Source organism: Phaethon aethereus (genome assembly GCF_964289735.1).
Source record: "Phaethon aethereus genome assembly, chromosome: 1".
Taxonomy (NCBI): Eukaryota; Metazoa; Chordata; class Aves; order Phaethontiformes; family Phaethontidae; genus Phaethon; species Phaethon aethereus.
In genome coordinates, this window is record NC_138575.1 from 59,692,680 (window position 1) to 59,716,127 (window position 23,448).

General features: G+C 50.6%; 1 protein-coding gene across 1 annotated transcript; it reads right to left on the minus strand.

Annotated features, from left to right (window-relative positions):
* Window positions 1-754: 754 nt before the first annotated feature.
* Window positions 755-20,956, minus strand: TOM1 (target of myb1 membrane trafficking protein; the record flags this gene model as incomplete). Its single annotated transcript, XM_081997517.1, has 16 exons — window positions 755-1,317; window positions 1,423-1,459; window positions 1,815-1,874; window positions 3,606-3,668; window positions 3,866-3,941; window positions 6,371-6,491; window positions 7,540-7,654; window positions 8,221-8,254; window positions 8,929-9,062; window positions 9,513-9,629; window positions 10,630-10,776; window positions 11,012-11,146; window positions 11,259-11,408; window positions 11,554-11,632; window positions 13,332-13,416; window positions 20,905-20,956. 16 exons carry the CDS (start codon window positions 20,954-20,956, stop codon window positions 1,169-1,171), a joined length of 1,554 nt encoding a protein of 517 aa, XP_081853643.1. The 3' UTR covers window positions 755-1,168.
* Window positions 20,957-23,448: the final 2,492 nt, after the last annotated feature.

A 23,448-nucleotide genomic window follows, 5' to 3' on the forward strand; every position in this document is an offset into this window, starting at 1 on the left:
GATCCCTGGGCTTGGCACCCTCCTCCCCGGCTGCCTTTTACAACTGGGCAGCGTGTGCAGTTTGCTCAGATGGGTTTTCCTCCCCATGTGCAAAGGAGCTCCTGGCTGCTGCAGGGCTGCTTTGCTGGCATGAGGTGACTTGGCCTCTGTGCTCACCGGCTGAACAAGCTACCCCAGCAACAGCACGTTCTTGCTGGTACAGCAGTGTCGGTGTAAAAGCCTCCTGCTTTAGGGAACACAGCTCTTTGCCCCCAGCACACAGGAGGAGTCTATAGCATTGGCCTGATCAGAGGCTCAGAGAGACTCCCCACACCGTGGCACGACGTGGTGGAAGGCATCAGTGGAAGTGAGAGAGGGAGGTGGGATTGCATCAGGGAGAGAGGGGAGGAAAGTATAATAACGGGAGAATAAAATTAACTGCAAAGAGTTTGCTGAAGGCACATCCTACCCTGTAGCAGACAGCCCCTTCAGCCTGTGGTACTGCTCGCAGCTCAAGCCCTGTGTGCAGCCAGGGGCTTTGGTAACTGGCTGTCATGCAATGGAAACATACGGGCTGTGGGTAGGATTCTGGATAAGCTGATGGGCAGGAGAAGGAAAGGAAGAGAAGGGGTTGTGAGTGGGGAGGTGTTGCATACCACAAGCACTTGTGCAAGAGAGACTAGAGCAGTAGGGCCCCTCTACCATTAGTGTTCCTCCTCGGCCACCTGGAATGCTTCACATCCCCATGCTTTCCAGTCTAACAGTGGCAGGCAGAGGGCGGGAGATCCATTCTAGGGATGGGGCAAGGAAAGAGGCAGGCAGGAATGATTTCAGCAGCAGACTGCAGCCTCTCCTGTTTCTTGGGCAAGATCTCTGACTACCTCACTGGAGAGGAGGATGGGGAGCTTCTTCCTCTTTGCCCACACTGTACCAAAAAAAAAGCCCACTGAACTCCCACGTTCTCTAGCAGCTTTGAAAACCCCCTTCACAAGTCCATTGTGTGACATCCCTAAACACAACAAAGATTATCTGAAACCTGAAAGCAGCTTAAAAATAAAAACAACTCAAAGGGAAAACAGGAAGAGAGTGGAGAAAGGGGACAGAGTCCTTCCCCCTGCTGGCCCCTGGTCAGAGGCAAGCAAAACAGCACGCACAGCCTCTTGCTCCACAGCACACCAGTCCATAGCATTCACAAGGCAAACATAGCATCGTCTTCCTTTGCTTGCTTCCGATGATGGCTGGCAGCAGGAGGAGAAACAGATGTCCCTGCTGAGGAGCTGGACAAAGTGGGTAACCGGTCTGCAACTTTTGCTCGCTCTTCCAGAAACTTGTCAAACTCTGGGGCAAGAGAAGAGCAGAGCATTAGCAAAGGAGAGAGGTTTGTGGAAGAGCCAAGGTGCTGCCAGGAACAGCTGGAGAAAGGGCTTGGCTAGCAAGTTTTACCTTCGCTAGTGACACCTTTTGCATCCTCTGACTCCCCCTAGGAAAGGAGAAGAAGGACATGGTTAGAAGCAAGGTAGGCAAAGGCACCTCCACAGATGTGATTCTTTGTTCTCTGAGACAGAGGGAGACAGGATAGTGATGCCCCCACTTCTGCAGTACAGACATGTTAGACAGGCCCTGAGCCTCAGTTCATTAGCTATACCTCCCAGAAGACTAATTATACTGGTGTTGTATCCCAGACCCTGTGTCTTTAGCTTTTCCTCCACTGCTCCCTCCAAGCAGCCTGTGCTACACATTCAGTGGTGCCAACGCTGTTCTACACTGTCTAAAATCCAGCCCCACAGACAACTCTGGCAGGACTGTTGGCTCCAGGAAAGCAGCCCCTCACTTACCACGTCAGTGGAGAGCCACTTTTCTATGTCTTCCATGAAATTGGCTTGGGGAACCGGCACCTGGCACAGAAGGAAAGAGAAGAATGAGACTAAAAAAAGAGGATGTTCCAGGAAAGCCACTCTGCAAAAGGAAAGTCTAACCCAAAAACTAACTCTTGCACCCCACCATTCAGTCAGCTCAGGCCCTTCCAAATCCAGCCAGTGCCACTGCGAAGCTCTCCCAGCTACCATTGCCACCACCTACCTGCTTCCTCTGCCCCATCCACACCCAGACACGCATAGTTTCAAGAATATGTGCCATTAAAAACATCTGGGGTTTGGTGGTTGGCTTTGGGGTATTAGGACTGGACCAGGCTTTCCATTTTGGTGAGGACTCACTAGGTGGAAGTTGGCTGCTTGTGTTAGGCAGACAGAGAACAAGAGACGTGCTTTTCTTCACACCTCCTCTCTTCTACAAACCAATGACGGTCTGATGTCAAAGTCTGTGATGCTGAAGATATCAGAAATGCCAGGTTTGGCACCATATGAAGGAGAAGAGACACCTGCTAAGAAGTGATTACCTGGTAGGATCATGGAGCACAGCAGGATCTGACATCTCACCGAACTACAGAAACAGACCCATCAAAGAGAAAGTCCTCAACAATTAAAGTAAATTTTACTTCCAGGAGGGACGAGGCTAGCTCAGAAAACTTCATGTCCCTGGCCAATTTAAGCAGCAAACAGACACCCTCCTAGTGGACAGAGATAACCTTGAAGGAAATGAAGTCCAATTCAAAACCCCAGATGCTTTTCTCCAGTCATGAGCTCCTGAACAAAGCTGAGCAAGGAGCAGCCCTTGCTAAAAGCTCCAAAAGCAGAAGAGAGTATTTGTGGGAACTTATTTATTAGCCTCCTAATACATATAGCTTCCTTGCTCTCAGGAAAACAGCAAGACCAAGAAAAAGAGCAACCCCTTCTTATCAAGGACAGGCAGATTTCCCCAAACCAGGGAGGAAGTGCAGACAGTTACCACAGCTGGCAGATGGATAAATGGGGGTGGAAGAGCATGTGTGAGATCAAGCAAGTTTCAAAGTGAACTGGCTTTGCCTACCCAGAGGGGAACTCTCTGGGGTAGCAGTGCATTCAAGCCAACTGGACAGCATGTGGGGAAACTTCCTAGAGCAGACATTGGTCTGGGCAGTGCCCACTTCAGGAAGACAGGCTAACAAGCTTCAGACCTGGGCATGTGTCAAGGCTTGAGTGTGCCCAAGAGGATGTAATTGCAGGAATTCCTGCTGCCAAAAGGCCAAATTCAACAGCCTAAAGGCTCAAACACTTTAGCTAGAGGAGGAGGTCTTGAACAGGGTAAAAGCTGGAATGCGTTTTCCTCCCATTGGAGTGGGGCGAAAACTGGGAGGGCCACTCATTTTGGCCCTGTGGGGCAGCTCATGCTGAGCAGGAGAGGCTACAGGGGGAAATGAATGGCGGCAGCCTTCCTCTTGATGCCACTGGATAGTGCCTCTGCCCCAGACACCCACCGCAAAACAGTCCATCCTCTAGCTCAAAGAGTGGCACATGCTCTCTTGGCCTCAGATCTCCTAGCATTTCTTCCTACAGACTTGAGGAAGGGCTGACACTCAGCCCGCTTCCTTCCCAACCCTGGTCTCCACTACTGGCCCAGACCAGGGTTGCTCCATTTCAGTTTGCAGTCTCTGCTGATGTCTGCTGTGCATCCCCACGTGCTGTGCCAGTGCCACCTCCAGTTCAGTGGCCCCAGCCTCCTTCCTCCCTGCTGGCTCTCCACAATCTCACCATTCCTTGCCGCATCATCCACTTAGTCAGTTGGGCTCCATCACTGGATGCACCAGACTCGCCCTGGTTGAGAGAGAGTCTGCACTGAAAGCTGTTATCGCAGAGGGTCAGGGAGAGGGGAGGCAGTGCATTTAGGGTGGGGGAAAGAACACACTAGTACTGGTGGCCTACTTCTCTGACTGCAGAGAGAAGGCAACTGGACTCGCAAACCTGCTGAAGAGGAATAAAACATACGTTCTAAAAGCTTTGTGGCCACTTACCGTTCCTGTGTTCTGCTGCCGGGCATCCAGGGCACCAGTGAGTCCTTTGGAGGCTTGGGGATCTTCGTACTTCACTCTGAAAGCATGAAGTCAGAAAACACACAGGCTGATGAGATGCCTGAGAGTGAAAAGCAGGAACTCCTAAACATATATTCAGTGCTTCTAACTGCACAACTTTTCATCTCTTGTCATTCTGCTCCCAAGAGCTTCTAGGTGTGCAAAACCCCTACTAAAGGTGTAGCCCACCACAAAACAGACTGATCTACTCACTGCAACATCACTGTGGGATACCACAGGACAGCCCTGCCACATGACAGGAGGATGGCAAGACACCATATGAAAACAACCAACAGACTAAACCACAGACTTACAGAGCTAGGTGCATCAACCATGACACTCACCTTCTCTGGGGTTGACTACGGAAGAGATATAACGACACAGACTGATCAGAAGATTAAGGCTGCTTTAGAAAGGATTCGAGCAACAAGCCCCTACATAATCACCTACATCCAGAGACACAAACATAGCTCAAAAACATCTCTTTAACCAATACCACTCAAGAACTGATGGTGGCAGAGATTCACTGTCTATGCTACATAAGAGGTGAAACTGGATGATCAGAAGAGCCTAATGTTGCTTCAAGGTCTCCAAATGCACCATTACAGCAACCTCTTTCCACACACAGATACATCTCCCTCATCCCATTTCTGTGTCCCCTCTAGCCTGCTACCACACATGTTAATGCCACACGTCACCATTTGATCCATGCAGAGTGAGGAAAACAGTCTGTCCATGCTGGGACAATGAAGCCTCTCCCAGAAACTCTCCAGCTGCTCCCAGGCCCCTTTTCGCAGATCCAGCAGACCATCAAGTGGAGCTGTTTTTGTTGGGGGCCAGGGGCTTGGGCCACCGGCGCTCAAACTTCTCAAAGAAGTGCTCATCAGTGAAGGGGCCGCTGTGGACAATGGCATCCAGGATGAAGTACAACGCTGCTATCATACCACTGATGAGGAAGAACGGCAGGAAAGGCTTGAGGTGTTTCAAGCACTGCTTCACCAAGACACACATGAAGCAGGGGGATGTCAGGAACAAACCCCAGTGGCCCTGCCTGCATCTCCTGCCAGCACGTCCTGTCCGTCCAGGAGCAGCAGGGCAATGGGTCTGCCCAGATGGAGGGAGACACTGAGAACAGCTGCTGGTGAGTGAAATGTGAAGCCTGAGCCAGTGAGAGCAGAGGCTACCTGACAGGAGTGCAAGTACAGGCAGATGGAGGTCAGTGAGGAATAAATAGAAGATGTCTCATTACTTGTGCAGAGACCACAAGCCTCAGTCTGTTAAGGATTGCGCCACAGCAGAGAGGATATGATTCCACCCCTGCCCAGATCTCCCCCAGCCTCCAGCACTAAGCCATACCAGTGGCTTGGATTTCAGCCCCAGACTGGGTGCTGTTGGCATGACTTTTTGTCCTGGACTGCCTCTGTCCTCAGGCAGCACACCCCCCAGTAAAAGTGCTGGGAAAACTCACGGGCAAAACACATGAAGTTGTGTGTAGGCCATGGGTTTCCCCACCATTTTACCAGAGGCAGTGAGGCAGAAGAATGAAAGGAAACATCCTTAAGAGATCTTAATTTTCTACTGCCCAGCTGCAGAACAAGGCACTCCAGTGGATGGAGATCAGGAGCACAGGTCTGTCCACTCTTTGAGAGCTGGAGGCAGCCACGTGCCTGTGGGCTCTACTGCTTGGTAACTAATGGAGAGCAGTGGATGACTCTGACAGGCAAAATGGCATGAGATCGGCTGCCGTCTCTCAAGCCAAAGGGATCCAGTCAGCACAGCTCTTGTCAGCTCCTCCCAAAACAAGGATTCAGGAATCCACTCTTTGCAGTAAAGACCTCCAGTTCAACCAGTACTATGGAGACCCAACTCTTACTGCTTTACACCAGGAGGTCTCAAACACATTAAGGAGGAAGAAACATCAGTCCCACTTACCAACAGGGAAGCTAAGGCACAGAGCAGTGCTTTGCCCTGCAAGCCACAACTGACTGCATACTTCCTGCACTCCAGTTCCATACTGTGTCCATTAGGCTGCATCGATATTCAGCAATTCCCAAATTCAGCATCACCCCAGTCAGGACACATGAGTTCAGAGACAGGCAAGAAAACTCAGCCAGTCCCACTCCACACCTTTAGCTCCAGACACCAAGCCTCCGCAGCACATGTGGCACCACAGGCCACTGGCACAGCAGTGAGGGACATGTGCACATAGAGGCCACTTCCTTCTTCCCATGCCCAGGAGGACACTATGAAGAGGAGATGACGGCAGCAGGAAGAATGGCTGGGAACACAGAGGGCATCCTACAAACACTGTGCGTCAGAAGAGTTCATTTCTATCGCATCCTACTGTCTCCCAGGAACTGCTGCTGGTTGGGGTCACAGCCCCAGTTGCTCTGAGCCCTCCCCCTTTGCAAGAAGGCAGGACAGGACAGAGTGGGCTGCTACACTCACTCTCTGCGCTGCTCAGCCAGTGAGCTGCCACGGGTCAGGGCAAACATGTCAAACTCTTCTTCCAGCTTGCCAGAGGTGTCGAGGGAGTGCAGCCCCGCGCTTACGCTGCTCGAGCCCAGGTCTGTGGGAGAGAGAGCAGGGTGAGCAGGCAGCACAGAGCAGTAAATGGAGGGCCATGGGCTTGGATGGTGCCAGGTGGAAAGCTAGCATGAGAACAGGCTAAACTGCTCTAGGCCCACTCCTCTATCCTGCCCCTTAGCTGCAGCACAGTCTATGTGTGTGTGTGTCTGTGTGGTGTTGTGGGTGAAGTAACAGAAGCAGTTTCTTTGCCTGCCTAGCAGATATTTTTAGCTCAGTCTCAGGCAGCAGCAGCAGCATCAGTTTACTGCACTGATGCTGAAGGCTAAATGTTCCTGACCATTTAAGACAAGTCAGAGGGAATTGCTTCATAACCTGTGGAAGAGGATAAGCTGTGCTTCTGGGCAAGCACATCTGAGACAGATGACTGGATTTTCATGACTCAGGCATCATTTGAAAAACCCTGACTTGAAAAATATCTCAACTGGCTTGTCTGTAAACAATCTTGCCAATTTTCTGTAGCTGCATCCAAGCTGTGAGCTGAATGTACTCACAATTAGCAAGAGTTTCAGGCAGTGCTGTGTAGGCTGTTGGTATGTCCTGAAGAATGCTCAGGACCTCTCAGGCTTTTTGAGTAAACAACCTGTCAAATCCTGGGTCCTGAGCCCAAGATGCTCATGGCTACCTTTGCAGCACAGCTCAGCTGCTTTTCTCCTCCCAGACCTCAGTGGTCAGCCTGAGACCACACAGCAAGAGAGGCAACTGCACTGCTTCTAGGCATTGGAGAGGGACCAACTTTCTGCCCTACCCTGATGGAAGGGCCAGTCCTTAGCCACAGCCTAATGCTGAGGTCCTTCTTAAGTCATGTCCACCTCCTGCACAACACGAGGTGTGGACGCTGAGACATATGCCTGCATGCCTTGGGGCATATACAAGTTTCTTCATGAGTTTATTAGTTGACAATACACCCTATTTCTCTAGGTTACTTTATGAATGTGTCTAAATAAATTTGTGAGGTGATTCAAAGGCATGAAAGGATTCCCAAAGCAGCACAGGAGAAGGACTGAGGGGAAAACTGCATGGCAACATACTCATTCCAGCCAGCTGAGAGGAAAGGTTGTTGGTGACTTCAGGCTGTCTCACTGCAGCTGCAGAAGGAGTATTGGGTCCCAGGTCAATCAAGCTGTTCTCTGCCTCATTTGGTGCCTTTGTAGAAAAAAAAAGGAAGATGGTGGAGAGTTTCTGAAGCTTGGACACCCTGAACCTACAATCCTTACACATTAACACTGGAGAGGGAAGCCCTTCTGTACCCATCGAAAGATATATGAGCTATGAAGCCTCTCCTTGTGCGAAGGGAGACAGTGATCAGAGAACTGGCTGGGAATAGTGTCCCAAGGCAGACTTCGCCTTGGCAGCCAGCCTCCCAGCTCTGCTGGATATCAGTAAGTAGGGTAGGTGCTGGTTCAGAGGACAGGGCAGTGCTCAGAGGACAAAGGGAGGCTCATATGGGAATTGGTCCTCTCAGTGTTCAGTACCAGAAAACCATAACTGCTGCTGGTCTGCTCTTGCTCTTTGGGTGAGAGGAAGGCTCCCACTGGCAGGGAGGGAGAGGGTAGCATTTGGAACTGGAGTGTCCTGTGCACCAGCATGACCTGGTGCAGCTGGGCTGGGAGAGCAAAGCCAATAGGTTGCAAGTGGGGCTGGCTGAACCTCTCTCCAGTTCAGCAGGACATTGTTGGACCTGCAGGATGCAAACAGTTGCTCCGAGTTACCTTAACAGGTTGTCCTGTCCGAAGACGCTCGAACCTGCAGGAAAGATGACAAGATGCATTTCAGAAGTATGTGCTTATTCACCCACAGCCCAAGAGATTTCTTATAAGGCTTGTCACAGTCTGCCCTTTCCTACATACTAGGAAAGTGGGACCATGGCTTAGGGCCCAATTCCCCCTCAAAACCAAAGACACCACAACAAGGCCCACAGAGTTGATGTCTCCTGAGAGGTGGTGCAAAGAAGTTTCTTGTGATCCTCTAGAGCTACTTCTAACCAAAGTGATTCAAACCCAGCTCTCCATACAGATACAGGGACTAAATTCTCCAGACTTCATCCTAGCTTAAGAGATGGATTTGATGAAATGGAAGAAAAAAGAAAGGGATGCTGATCCCACTTGGGCAAGTCCTTTCTGTTCCTCTCTGCCTCAGAACTAGAAAACCAGCTCTTTCCATGCAGTTCCCTCCTTCTTCTTCTGGGTTATGCCACAGGGACATCTTTATATTCCATCAGTAACTCACACAGCAGTTTTGAAGGGACAGGAATAAATCAGCAAAAACTGAGAACTAGCTTTGTTCTCAAAGACGGATGATACAGGCTGATACATCTTGAGCATTATGTTCATGGGCAGATCAAAAGGGTGGAATAGAAGGCTTTCAAGAGGCAGTAACTTTAGCAGAAGAGCAGGGCAGAGAAGGGAGAAGAGAGATACCTTTCATGGCGCAGAAACACGTTGTTGAGGTTGTCATTGATGAGGAGCAGCTCCTCGGTGAGTTGCTCATGGAGGACACGGGGAATCAGCTCCAGCACACGCTGCTGCATGGCTCTGCATGTCCGATTCAGCTCCTGCTCACAGCAAGGGTAAGTTACCCCAAAGGTCAGGCTAAGGCTGAGCACTCAGATATAGAAGTCTGACTGGGACAGACTGACCCCAGAAGCTCCTGGGGTTTATCAGTAAGGGTTGATGGGCAACAGGTATTGGTATGAGAGGTAAATTGAGTCTGAGCTTTACAGACAATAATTGTATGCCTCTTGTGTAATCCAGAGGCATACATCACCCAGAAAGAAAGGCCCTCAGGCACTACAAGTCTCCATGTGAGATGATTCCAGCCTCAATAGTGCAACTTCCCTTGGTTGTTCAAACTCCACCTTCCCTTATCCCCTCACTCCCTGATAAGCCCCACACTAAACCGTCCAATTGTTCCCCACATCTGTCATGCATCATGCCTCAGTCCATCAAGTCATTGCTAAATTGAGCTGTGTGTGCCAGCCCTTCACCCTGCCAGTGTTCCTTACTTGCAGCAGCTCCAGGTCAGAAGGCTCAGCCTGGGAAGGCACCAGCTCCGTCAACATCTCCGACATGACCTTCATGTTCCCATTCACCACTTCCAGCTCACTGCGCAGCTTCCTGATCTGCAAAAGGGAAAGGAAGTGACAGCTCTGCCTGGGAAGACCGGGGAGATAGCTGAGGTAGCTCTGAATGGCAGTGCGCCGCATGTGTGTGTGCATTCACAGAGCTGAAGGGAATGACCACTGGGGACCTCATTTGTCACCACTCAGTTTAGCTCTTGGGAGCTCCCAGTAGAAGGAAGCTCCATTACTTACCATCAAGTTCATTTGCTGGTAACAGATGCCAGGCCTTCACCTGGGATCTTTGGGCACTAGCCTAGCCTTAATTTTTAATAGCCAGTACAGGCTGCTGTTACGATTCAAATCTCTCCCCAGCTGGCAGCTCCTGTGTGGCAGCCACCCCAATAGTTTCATTTCCAAAGTGGCGTAAGAGCGGGAAAAAGTGAGCTTCGGCTAAGTGTGCAGTTGAAACTTTATCCCTCTGGTTTCACAAGCTGCTAATGAGCCTCCTGAGAACAGTTTCTACCCTCTGTTCTGCAAGGGGAAGCAACCTACTGACAGCTGGAGGTTTGGTGCTGAACATTGTGTGATATGAAGTCAGGGTGAGGAAGGAGAAGAGGATGGGGAAACAAGTGAGAAAGCCCTGGCCTTCAGAAACCGCAGAGCCAGACAGGGTTGATTCATATAAAGTCATCAGTGAGACATGATAAACAAAGATGATAAGGAGGCATCTACTGAGCAAGCTTTTGCTGTACTGCACTACAAAGACCTTGCTCAAAAGCTCCGTGTCTCAGTTCCCCACTTCCCTATAGCCAGGAGATCTTCTTCTACTTGCAAGCAGCCCTGTCTTAGAAAACATAAACACTCTGTGTTTATGGTACCCCAGCTTATCACTGTGACCACACTGGAACTCTGGGGACCTCTCAAGGGACTACGCTTTAGAGGAATGGCTCCTTGAGGACAGAGGCTGTGGAAGGACCAGGACAGCAGTCCCAGAACAGTTTGTGAAACAGCCCCCGAACGCAGGGAGTCAGCAGCACCATGGGGATTGTGTCCAACTCACCTGCTCTGGTGTGGGTGCGATGGGCACATCACTGGATGTGCCTCTCCCAGTGGGCAGGGTGACAGGATGGAGGATGGACTCTATCTGCTGAGGGGAGCTGACCGCAGGTGAGTTCTGTCCAGACTGGGAGTCGGAGCTATACACAGTCTACAGACAGAGGTGGGAAAAGTGACAAAGAAAAGGAGGTGTTAGACACAGCTGACAGGGCAGTGCAATTAGGAGAAAGCACATCTGCTTTCAATAACTCTTCCAGCAAAGAGTTTGTCCTGGAGCTTCTTACTCCCCAAAAGCCCTCTAAATGCAAGCTAGAATTCCTTAAGTCCCCTCACAGCTCCAGAATGGCAGGTGCCCAACACCCTTCTCTTCAGCAATGCTCCCATACCCTCTGTGGTGTGTGGATGGGTGACAGCATGTCCAGATCAGTCATGGGGAACTCCAGGCCCTTCCGTCTCAGGTCTTCATAGACAGCGACAACACCAGTCAAGTCTGGTGAGCTGCGGAAGGCATCTGCCCAGGACTGGGGAGAAGGAGACAGTACATCCCATCGTCATTTACAGTAGTCTTCTGTACAAACACCTAAAGACAAACACTCTCTGAACTGGCACAGATGCTCACGCTTCTTGGCTCACCTGGATGAGGGTCAGCACCTTGTCATGCACTATGGCAGGTGGATTGTTCTTTGGCAGGATTGTTCTCACCAGAACACCTTCTACAAAGTCTTGGCTGGACACAAGAACATGGAAGCGATGGCCGCAGTTTTTGACACATGTCTCCAGGACCTTCAAAGGCAATGAAGCATTAGCTATAGCCTTCTCCGCCTATGTGTGTTTGCCTTGTTGGCTTTAGGCACCCCTGTCTTTTCAGCCAGGGACTCAGCTTTACAGCAGGATATCACAGAGCTGAGATAGAGCCCTGACCACTCACCGTCAAAGCCAGCATAACTTCATGGAAGTTCTTATTCCCTACGATTCTCTTCTTAATGGCTCGGAAGGCATCTTTGGGCCTGCAGAAGAAATCAGATGAAGAAAGATCATCAGGAGATTGAGACTCACCTCCAGAGAGGCAAAGCAAAACAGCCCCTGGCTCTGGATGCCTCATACTAAACAGGTGATCTTCCCTGCCATGTTTTCAGGGTGCCTTGAAGCAATGACTGGTAAAGCAGCTTCTGCCTGTGGTTCTGCAAAAGGAGTGGGGTCCTGCTAATGAGTGCTGTTACTGAAGTTGGAGGCTTCTGTGCTGATGTCTGCAACAACTCAAGGTGTAGAGGGCAAAACAGAGAGCAGATTAAAAGCAATTCTAGAAATGCACTACTTGGGATAGAGCAAAATCCCATGGCAGAGAGACTGAAGAGGAGGAGATCACAAAAAAGCTTGGCATAGGTTAGAAACAGGAAGGAGAGAGAGAGCTGCAGCAATCCCTGTGTTGCTCAGAAATATGCTGTTTAACAACATTTCGCTATAGGAAAGGAGGCTAAAAAGCAGCAGAGGAGATGCAATGGCAAAATCTTGCCTATATTGCAGGTGAGCAAGACAGCAGCAGCATAGCAGGGTCTCCTTAACCATTCTTGGAGGGGAGAAGTACTGGGATCTCAACCTGATGTAGTCTTGTGAGAGAGCACAAATGAACCAAAATGCTCTGGCAGAAGAGAGGCAGGGCTGGAAGAGCGGTGGTGTTGGAGGAGAAGACTGTGGTGGAGACACCAAGGCAATGAGGAGGGCAGGAGTGTATTGGCCCATGGGGCAGCATGGCTGCAACGGGTGGGCATTAGCAGGGCAATGGGAGACCCCACCATGCCAGGGGGTACAGCTGTGCTACCAGCTGCCCAGAACTGAAACACCGAGTGGTCACAGCTCAGGACTGGGAACTGTGGGCAGCGACAGGTGTATTTGCACCGTGGGGATAGCATGGAAAAGAAGTGGTGACAGATCTGTGAGTAGAGATGTTTGACTTTTTTTTTTCATACAACTGTGAAGCTGAAAACTGGGCTTGCTAATCCTCTGTCAGCATCACTGTGGAGTACAACAGCGGGAGTGAAACCTACATTTTTTATTCCATGTAGCACCTTCTTTTTTACATGCTGTTCTTGACATCTCCACTGTGAGAAGGAGCAGTCCCCCTTGGATTCCCTGGCAAATCCCCAGGTCCAGAGTTAACAAGTCTGGCAGATTTCTGAACATCTTCCCACAGGGAGAGGGAGACGAGGGCTCCCCCACCCACTTTGCCCATGTCTGAGTGACTGTACATGAAAATACCTGAGAAGCGAACCCCAGCAGGACTTGTACAGTCAGAGGACTGAATAGCAGCCTGAGATTTTCCTCTTCTCAGTCACCAACCTGCAGATGTTTACATTCCCAGAAGAGGGAAAGAGAGGGGTATGAAGAAGGAATAACCCAAAGTGGAAGAACTGCAAATATGCCTTTGGGAGATGGGAGGCAGCCTGGCTTGAATTGAGGTTTGTTTCTGAAGGCCTGTTTGTATGGCTCCCAGTGTGGACAAAGATTATGGGGAAGCATCTAACAGATGCTCTGACAGCTTTGCTGTATCTCTAGGTGTCCTAGCAGAGTCTTGTCTAAGGGACTGTTGCGAAGCCTAGCTTATTACCTCCACCAGTGCGTGCTACCACCGCAGTCTACGGATGTAGTGTTTGTTACAGGGTGTGCTGAGACCTGCCACTGGATGTGTACCCTTGTCAGCCCCCTTACCCTTCTTCCGTCTCGTTAATGATGTCGCAGATCTCCATGTTGAGAGCCCAGTCCTCGCTCCGCAGGGACCCATCGGTAGCTCTCTCTGGAAAACAGAAACCAAGACACAGCAAGGCTAAGGCTGGCCCTGGCACTCTCATGGGCTGCTGTTCAGCTGTCAGGACACCCCAGAACCCAGCCACCTTCTCTCTGGCTTCCACCACAACATGCAAGGAGGCGAATCCGGCTGCAAATTCCAGGCCACCAAGTGCTCCCCACTAGGTGTCACCACTGCGAAGCACATGGCTGGCTGGTGCTGGGTTGGGTGGTTGCTCAACTTTGCCCACACCACCCATGCCACCAACACACAAACACACATTGCGTGATCTCTGGTGTCCTGCACACAAAGGGAGGGGGTTCAGCATGATTTCAGCTCCACAGCTGGAGAAAAGGGGGCTTATTTGCTTTGTTGCTGCAGGGCCAGAAAACCGGAGTTTGATCTGCTCACACTGACACAGATCTGATGTCAATGGCACCACTCTTGGTTTGCACCAAATTAAGGAGACAAAAGAATCAAACCCCTTCTTTTTACATGGGCCGTACAAAAACCAACAAACAAACATAAACAGCCAAAGCAGGGCTCTCTCTTGTTTAACATTTACATCTCTCCCTTGAACTTCTGGCCTCTAGGCAGCATGGACAGGAGTGGACTGCAGGCTGAAGTCAAAGCAGTATTGTTTCAGCTTTGATTGTGTCCCCTTTAATTAGGAATTCCTCAGTTAGCCTTGATGTTATTCAAGGCAGAGATTTGGGAAACGAGCTGCTATTACCGAGAGCACCAGCGTCTCCACCCTATAATCAGCCACCTCTCGGTCCTAGCCGTACCAACGGACTGATGCCTTCAGGGACACCACGGCTGGCTCGGGGAAAGAGAACCGCCAGCGGGGCAGGCAGGACACAGGCTCTCTCCAGACCACGGGGAAACACAGAGATGCAGCAGATGGCAAGGAAAGGACAAGAACCATCCTTCCCAGCTCCCCCCTCCTATAAAACATCTGACTGACTTAGCACCTGGGGCAAGAAAATTAAAACTAGCCAGACCGGTTTAGCACCTACGAGGTGCTCTTCAGGAGATCTCAGACCCAACAAGGTACTTAGAGAAGTGCCTGCATTTTCAAAACTGCTGTCCCTGCAAAATCTGGAGCTGGCCCTTGCTGCTGTTGGTCCTCTACCCCTTTGGAGAGGCCCTTCTTCTGCAGAGCTGCCTTCTTCTGCCTTTGACCCAGCAACGAATGATCCCTCTGTGGGAATGAAATGAAATGCCCATTCACGCAGTAATGGGATAGAGCCATAACACAGGAAAAAGAAGATTTTTTAACTCCTGCCTGGGTAAGCACATCCCTCATGTTTTGGGATGTCCTGTTTTTAAGGGTCAGGCAGAGAGCTATTCACAGCACTGTGCAATGCAGCCTCCCATACACGTGTTCCTCCCACAGATTGCACACCACAGCGTGAAGCTACCTATCCACATCTTACTGCAATCCAGCCACCACCTTTTCTGTTGACTGCAGAATGTATTGATTACACTGTGATTACACTGATTACATTGTGGCCACAGCCAGATGGAAGAGGGCAAACAAGGGAAGGAGAGTAGCAGAACGTTCTTGATGCTCCTCCACCTTTCTGCAGGTCTGGCTACTACTGTAATATCCTGAAGGCCCCTTGATTCAGGTGAACTTTTGTCACCTTGAGTATTAATTTTATATAGGAATCCTGGTCTCTTGCAGATCTAAGCTTCCTCAGTGAGGCACAGGGGGTTGTGATTGTGTCGGGTGATGTGGTGAAGAATATACCCAGGGCAGTGGGCTACAGGGGAGCATGTCTGGTGCACCAGGGCATACACCCATGAATGGGTGAAGCTGTGGTAATACATGGGGGAAAATGTTTTCTGTCAGGGCTCCTTTAGGATCAGGACTCTTTACAGTAGCAGAGCTCCAGGTTCCCTCTTGCTCTGGGACAACACACAGCCAGCCTTGCCAGCAGGCAGATCACAGCTCAGGTTGTTCTGATGGATTTGACACACATGGTCACAAAGCCACCCTTCACTTGCGCTCTCCTCCAGCATCCCCTGCTCATGACACATCTTGGTTTGAATGCCAGCTTAGCCATGAGTTTCTCTGTACTGTTTGCTGCCTCTGCAAATGAAGCACACAAATCAGTCACACAGGGGTTGCTCTACTGAAAGGAAGTCCACATCCACTCTTCTCACCCCTGAAGAAAAACACTGCAACATGGAAGGAAAAAAACCCACAACTCAGGAACAGGGCTGAGCCTGCTGGGAAGCTCTGAGCTACAGAAGAAACCAAGGATGAAACAAAAACTGCCTTTAACCATCAAGTCCTTGCTGTTCAAGTCTCTCCAACACTTCTCACCCTCATTTTCACTGTACACAAACATGAACTGAGTGTGCCAACACCCTTCCCTTGCTCCCCCATGTTTGGTGGCACTCCGTAACCTTCTCTCCACCCCCCTCCCTTTTTCCTCCAAACGCACCAGTCCTCACAAGGTTGGGCAGCAGGTTTGCTTTTCAGACAGGAATGCAAACACTCTGCGTGCTCCTTAACCTGGCTGGCCACTTGTGGGAAACTGGGGCTTCCTCAGAAGTGACACACGCTGCCTCGGGGTTACCCGTCACCCCCATTCACAAGCTGGTCAATGAAGAGCTGCAGAAAAGCAGCAAACCTGCCATAAATGCAACATAGGCTCAAAAAATACAAAGCCGGAAGAGCAGTATTAGGGCATATGGAAAACAGGAACGTGACCGTGAGGCACTTCCAAGGACAAAGTGCTTGAATTTACCCAGTACAGATTAAGGCCTGGCCTAGCTGGCCTTGCGAGAGCTGGAGCTAATGCCCTTTTAATCCTCCTTGCTTGCTTCCAAGCACTAAGGGACTGTCCAAGCCTAGTAAGATATGTTGGCGTTTTCTCTGAAATCCTGAACTTTATCCTTTTATTAAAGCCTGCAGAAGGGAAGGAAACAAAGTCTATTCATCAGTCACATGAAGGATCAGAGTGGCTGGCCTCGTTTCAGGAGCTCTAATTAGCACATGAGCTGTCTGCCCCTCATGAAATCTGAGCCCGGGATGGCTGGGGACAGCAACAAGTTCCTAAAAACAGCGAGCCCAGTGCTCTGCCTGGCAGTGCTCCTCAGGCAGCGCCTACTTCTGCACGCTAACGAGCTGAACCTGACCTGCGGCGGAGAATTCCCCCCGCGGAGGTTATCGGTGAGCGTACGAGTGCCATCTCCCTCCAAGGCTGAAACCAACTGGCTGTTGAAGGTACAGGAGGCCTTTCACAGGGCCACTTCAAAGCCACGTTGTTTTGGCAGCCAGTCCAGCTCCCAGGGTGTGACAGCATTGGGGTTTGTCTGATTCCAGTCTGCTGCCTCACAAATTGCTCAGATCAACCCAGAACCGCTGAGGACTGTGGTACGGGTTGAACCAGAGCATCGACTCTCTTCCTGCCTGGTGTTTGATGTGCTCCTGCTGACTGCAACTAGGCTACAGAAGTTATCTGGAATAGCCAGATAAGAAACAACTCTTGAGTTCGGCATAAGTGACAGAACAGAGCTGTACATTGCTTTGTGCCATGAGTAAACTTCACAGCTTTGCTTCTTTTCAAGTTTATTATCTCTGCCCTCGTGACTGGGGAGAGCCCCCTGTGGGGCTGCGATCCCACTCAGCTGTCCCTGCAGCAGCACACCAGCAGTATAGCCAATGGTGCGGGGAAGTACAGGAGCTGAGGACAGAAGATAATGCGCAGGCTCCTGCCCAATTTGCTCCCCATCACAGATCTGAAGCACCCATAAACAGTCAGGTGCCGTTCAGAAACCCTTTGCCTGTGACATGCCCTGCCATAGCTTGTCAGAGACTATGTCCCCCTACTCCAAGTCAGGCCCTTAACCAGCCTTCCCTACAGCGCTCAGTCCTTTGCTTAAATTCCTCAGCAAAGAATCAAGCACCTTTTCACGCATTTCAACAGGTGTTTGAGGCACCAGCATTTTGTTGCATGAGACAGCGTAAGTCCAGCAGAAAGCAATGAAACAGTCCTTTCTCCTGACCCCTCTTCAATTCATAACCCCTCTGGCCCAAATCAGCATCCCGTACAAAGTCTCCTTGCTAAGCCTCATGCTTTCACTTCCCTTGAGGAAACTTCAGCACCAGCTCAGGCAGGACTCCAGCATTCAGCTGTATTGCTCCTCCAAAGATTGAGGGGACAACTTGCTTTCTAGAGAGAACAGAGATATGGCTCAAAACCTAATTCAAGGATGGTGATGCACACAGACTTGCGCTGACATAGTGCTGTGGGTATTTGGGTCTCTGAACTCCTCCTCCTCCTCCTTTCCTGTGAATCAGCTCAAACTCTTCGGGATCAAAGAACTCTTCAACTGCTGCCTTTGCCCGTTATCCTCCAGACAGGGTGGGCACAGAAGACAAGGCAGTGGCTTTTTGAGAAGCACTACCTTGCATGGAACCATGTGGCTCTGAGAGGAGAGTGTTATTGACAACTGATATCTGCTTCCCACCAGCTCCCAAGGTCCCAACTCACAGAGGGGTGCAGGGATACCTGCAAGGTGGGATCCAAATGGCTATGGGGATTTTTCTGGCATGTTGTGTTGTACCTGCCCCTCTTCCTCACCCATGAGCTGAGGCAATTTGCTCTCTCTTACCTGCTGCCTCTTTACTGTCTCCACTTCTCCTGGTTGTCATGCTTAACCCAACCCCCAACCATAAAAAATCCTCTTCATCTTTGAGCTAGACCGTTACTTCTCTCCCTTGCCTGCCCTCATTCACTGAAATAACCTCTCTTTGTCCCTTTCAGTATTGCTATAATTACTAGTTATTCCAGGCTTCCAGGGTCAGGAGAGGGCATTGGTGGTTTCCTCTCCATTCTCTCACTCTGAGCACCTCCTTGAAATTACATTTTCCATTTTGAAGTTTCTCTTAGCTCCTAGATGGAGGTGCAGTGGATTTCCCTGTTGAGAGGGGAATCCAAACTACGATGCTTCAGCACTCTTTGGAAATTTCCCCACTGGTCAGAAGTATTGTGTTTAAAAAAATCCACCACCACACAACAAAAACAAACACCAAAATCCCCAAAGAAACAAGTCTGTATTCATCTTACTTGGGAAGAGACATCACAGTCCACAAACAGGACAGAGGCAACTTTTGTGACTAAATCTCAGGACTGGGAGTAAGAAGCTAGAAAACCTACTCCTCTGCAACTGACTCGTTCTGTGACAGACCACTGAGGTTATCTGAGCATTGGTTTCCTTGTCAGCAGAATAAATGGGACTTACTAGATTAACATTAATGAAGGAATTTGAGAATGTTGCTGCAGTGTGGCACAGAGGATTTTTTTATTCCATAGCCTTCATCTAAAACTATTTTAGACTTTATAAGCTGCATCAGGCATACATGACTTTGCCCAACTAATTTACAAGGACGCAGTATCAGCTTTCTGCAGACAGACCAAAGCAGCAGCGCTATGAAGGTTTGGTGATCAGGCTCTGGAGTTCAACATGCAGCTGCCACAGACCTACCAAACAAGTTTGGGTAAGTCATGTTCGCGTCTCAAATTAAACAGGGAAGATAGGATTTATCCATGTCCCCAGGATGTTGATAGGTAATGTTCAAAAGGAGAAAACATTCATATTTTCAGCCACCAGCCCTTTCAAGTCCTCCACAGAGTTCCTTTCTCATATGCTGCAACTCCCCTACCCCTTTGGACTCCCATAACCCCAATCAACCCCAGTCATTAAGATCTCTCTACTGTCACATCTCTGGTACTAAGAACTCTAAACTCCTGTTTGACAACGCTCTTGAAACACTTTTTCCTCTTTGCTTTTGGTTTGTTACTTGAAAATCCCTTCTTTAATTGAAGCAAAGCCCAGAGGGAACCCACTTACAATCTGGCTATTATACTGATCAGAAGATCTGGTGGGCAAGAAGTGATCTGTGACATCTAAAGATAACCTCAGGTTGCCTCTACCCAAACACAAAAACGTATCTGATACACTCACTGAGGTAATCAAAGAGCATTCAGTCTGGAAAGGGCAGGAAATGGCTTCTCCTGGAAAGTGTGATGAAACATGTGACATTCGTCTAGGGAGACGTCAAAGATCATCTGGAGGTTTTTGTTACAGAAAACGTTCCCTGGTGATCCTTCCCCCACCTTGCTGTAGTGCATCTCACCTATCTGGCCCAGCACCAGAGAATGCCACATCACAAGTGCCCCCTACCCACATCACTCGGCCACTGCTTTGGGCAACCTCTAAAATAAGCGGTGCTTATAAAAGCATTACCTAAAGCAGCTGCTTGCTCCCTTCCCACCTCAGCCACAGCAGCCAATTCAACCCTGCAAGCACACAACAAACTACGAAATCAGGGACCAGATGTTCACAGCAAAAAACAAAGGTCTGCACAGGTCTCAAAAAGCAAGACTTTTTAAACTTACAAATGGTTGTTGCACAAGCTGGAGACTTGCAACATCAGGCAACATCAACCTTCAAGCACAACCTGAAGGCACTTAGACAATACAGCACGGGAAGAATCTTTGTTCTAGGTATTTTAAGAACTGTGTAGCTGTTGATGGTTTTCTTCTTTCTAACTGTAGCATCCACTTTGCTCCATGTCCTTCTCCTATGTTCATCTAGTTAACATGAGCACAGAGGCTAAGAGAGACTGCGTGTCCGTGGGCCTGCAAGGTCACAGAGTAGATGCTACACTCCTGCTGTTGTTTTCACTGCTGAGCTGGTACTCAGCCCTGTGAGAAAGCCCATGGCCCAGGGAAGGTGCTCTCCACAGAGCCAAGGCATGGCCCTGCCAGATCCTGCTTGCCCCAGACCTCTGTGCTCAGAAGTTCAGGGTGGACAGCCACCCCTGGGGTGCCCAGGATGCTCATCCTTCAGGTAGGGAACGTTGCTCCAACGGGGTGAGCTGTGACGACCCAGGGCCAGCCCAGCCCCTGTGCCCTGGCAGCCACCAGCTCGGAGATGGCTGCCCCCGGCTGCCCCGTCGCCTCAGGGAGAGCGCGGCCCCTTCCCGCCCAGAATGCGATAGGCCACTGCAGCTGGAGCCCAGCCAATCAGCAACCCCGTTGTGCTCCCCGGTAGGACCCCGCTCCTCCCGCGAAGACCCCAAAGAGGTGCGGGCGGGAATGGCCCCGAGCCAATCATGGACCTCGGCTGTACCAGGGGGCGGGGCTCGGACCACCGGCCTGCGGCCCCTTTAAGCGAGGAAACTTCGCCTCGCCACCTCAAGACCCCCTCGCGCCCGGATTGGCTGGCGAGGCCGCCGACGGAGCTGCCTCGGGCTGCGCGTCCGCTATTGGTCGGCAGTGCCCGTCAGCCATAGAGGAGCACCCTCCTCATTGGCCGACGCCCTCTCCACGTCCCACCGTGGAGGCGGGGGCCGCCGCTTCCCGGAGGAAGGGGTCCGGCGGGCAGGCGGGCGAGCGCCCCCGGGGGCGCGGGGGAGGGCGGGCGAGCGAGCGGGTGGAGAGGTGTGCGGGGTCGCGCGGCCGCGGGGCTCACCGATGCGCTGCCCCACGGGGGAGCTGAAGGGGTTCCCCAGGAGAAAGTCCATCGCCGCCGCGCCGCGATCAGCTGACGCCGCCGCCGCCGCTGCTCACGTGACCCGCGCGCCAGGCCGGGGCGGGTCCCGGCCCCGCTGTGACGCCAGCGGCCGCCGCCCGGGAGGGGCGACTGGCCCCGCCGTGGGGCTGAGGCGCGGAGGGACGCGGGGCCCGGCCGGCCTCGCACCGGTGCTTAGTGGTGCGTCTTGCGAGGCTTCTCGCACCCGCACTCGCGGCCGAGCAGGGGCGGCAGCGGCCGAGGCAAGGCGGTGTTGCTACCGGCCCTCCGGAACCGAGAGGCTGCACCGCACGCCCGAGCTCAGGCAGAAAAGCCGCCAGCCGGGGCTGACGCCCAAACACACGGCAGCCCGCGGAGAGAGAGCTTCCTGGTCTTCCGTAGCCCTGCGTGGGGCTGGTTAGGCAGGTGCCGAGGTCTGCAGCACCCTCCCGGCCTGAGCATCCGCCCTGCCCGAGCCACCGCTACCATGGACCAATGCTCGGGCTCTGGAAACGGGGAGGTGTTAATAACCAGTGCAAACCGCCACCGACCGCCTGATGTCCCACATTAACGCGCTCGCCTCGAGGCCCTTACACCTTTCGCACCTTAACGCCACCAACCTGAATCGAAGTCGGGTGGCGAGGAAGAGAAACGCCCCGATGCTACCGACGGTGCTCGATGGCATGTCTCCCCTCAGAAAGGTCCCCAAATGGGCAGCAGGTTTTGAGCGATGTTTTGGGTGAACTGTGCTACTGGGAACAGTGTAGCTTTGCCTGCAAACTGAGTGAGTTGTTTAACGTTGGATGGGTTTTCGCTGAGAAACACTAAATGCTAATCATAACAAGGGTTGCAGAAGACAACGCATGCCAGAAATGAGTGACAATACTCCAAACGTTAAAAAACAATTATATTGTAAGTACAGTACAAAAAAGTTTCTTTGTATAATTGTGATGTAATCTGGATCAAACAGCAAGGAAATAACAAAAATATAAAACCCACTAAGTCTTGCCAAAGTTTTCCCTCTAGTACCAAATACCACAAGATACAGATTATACAAAGTGTACAAATTTAAAATAAAAATACAATACACCAGGGTTGTGTGTGTGTTTCAAACTCTTCAAGAGTTTTCCATTGCACAGATGACAAAGCTAAAGCTGATCCCCTTCTGTTCCTTAGAGAGCAGATCTACCGCTTCGCCACAATGCTCTAAGGGCTGGAAAGAGCCAGTGATTTCATGCCCCTCCCAACAGCAGATGCTTTAGTACGGGCCAGGATCCCAAGCAGGATCAGACTGCCCGCCCTCCTGGGCCCTTCCCAATGCAAGGCTCACTGGGATTAGTCATATATTGTTAAAACATGTATGCTGTGGTGTGAGGCTTGCGTTGAGAACTTATACAGTAGTCTGAGAACCTTCTGCCTCCTCCACTAACTGACCCAGAAAACCTAACACTGCACTGAGAAAAGCTCCGTAAGAGACAGGCTGCCTTGTACAGGCACAGCTGGGGAATACATAGTAAAAAGGAATGGGGAGAAAAACCCTCCTGCTCACCCGAGGATTTAACCTAAATGTGATTTGGGGCTCAGCCACAATGCGGGACTGCTCCCTTTCAATTGCCCTGAAAAACGGCAACTAGACTTCAGATCGGAAGTCAAAAAGTTCTCTTCTGTCATTTTAAAACTTTTATGTTCTAAGGCTGGAAAGGCTAGAGTCAAATTATATCTCAGTTGTTCTGCCTACCTTCACAAGATAGCCTGTTTCTACAAACACTTAAAATCTTCTGGTGCTTCCCCATGCAATGCCAATGCTTACTACTGCACATATAGCTAACTCCTGCAGGAAGTGGGGTGAGGCAAACTTGCTTCATATTTTCCACACAGTTGGTGGAGGAAGGGATTTTTGCTTTTAAATTATGTATATATATATATACACACGCACACACACAGAGAAATATACAGGATAAATTAAAATCTGTTACAGATATTGGTAAAAGTTAAATACATATGATATGAACACCACATACAAGTACATACAGACACACAAAAGCCTATATGAGAATCAAGTGCTCTCCTCGGGCTCCTCTTCTACAGGAGCAGAAAACCAAACACCAAGTATGTGGCTGGAAGGAAGGGGAATTGGTCTTATCAACCCACATGTGCCTTACTTGGCCATAACTGCTTCAAACTGGTCATTAGTCACTGCCTCACAGCAGCACCATGGCTCTTTCAATACTGCTGGTGGAAGAGATGGGGGATTAGCGATCTCAGAAACCACAGTTCACAAAAAAGGTGCAAGATGGGCTGAAGCAATCCAAGTTTTTCCCATCTGCTTCCACGCTCCTCTCCATCAAAGCAGGCTGATCATGCCCTGGAAAAATCAGCAGGAGGTTCATCCTCTCAAGCCAATGAAGTTGGTTGATGTATCATGCTAATGATGATTTGGGTGCAAGTCCCCAAGAAAAGATTAAACTCGTTGTCATCTTCCACTTCAAATGCCAGCTACCAGGC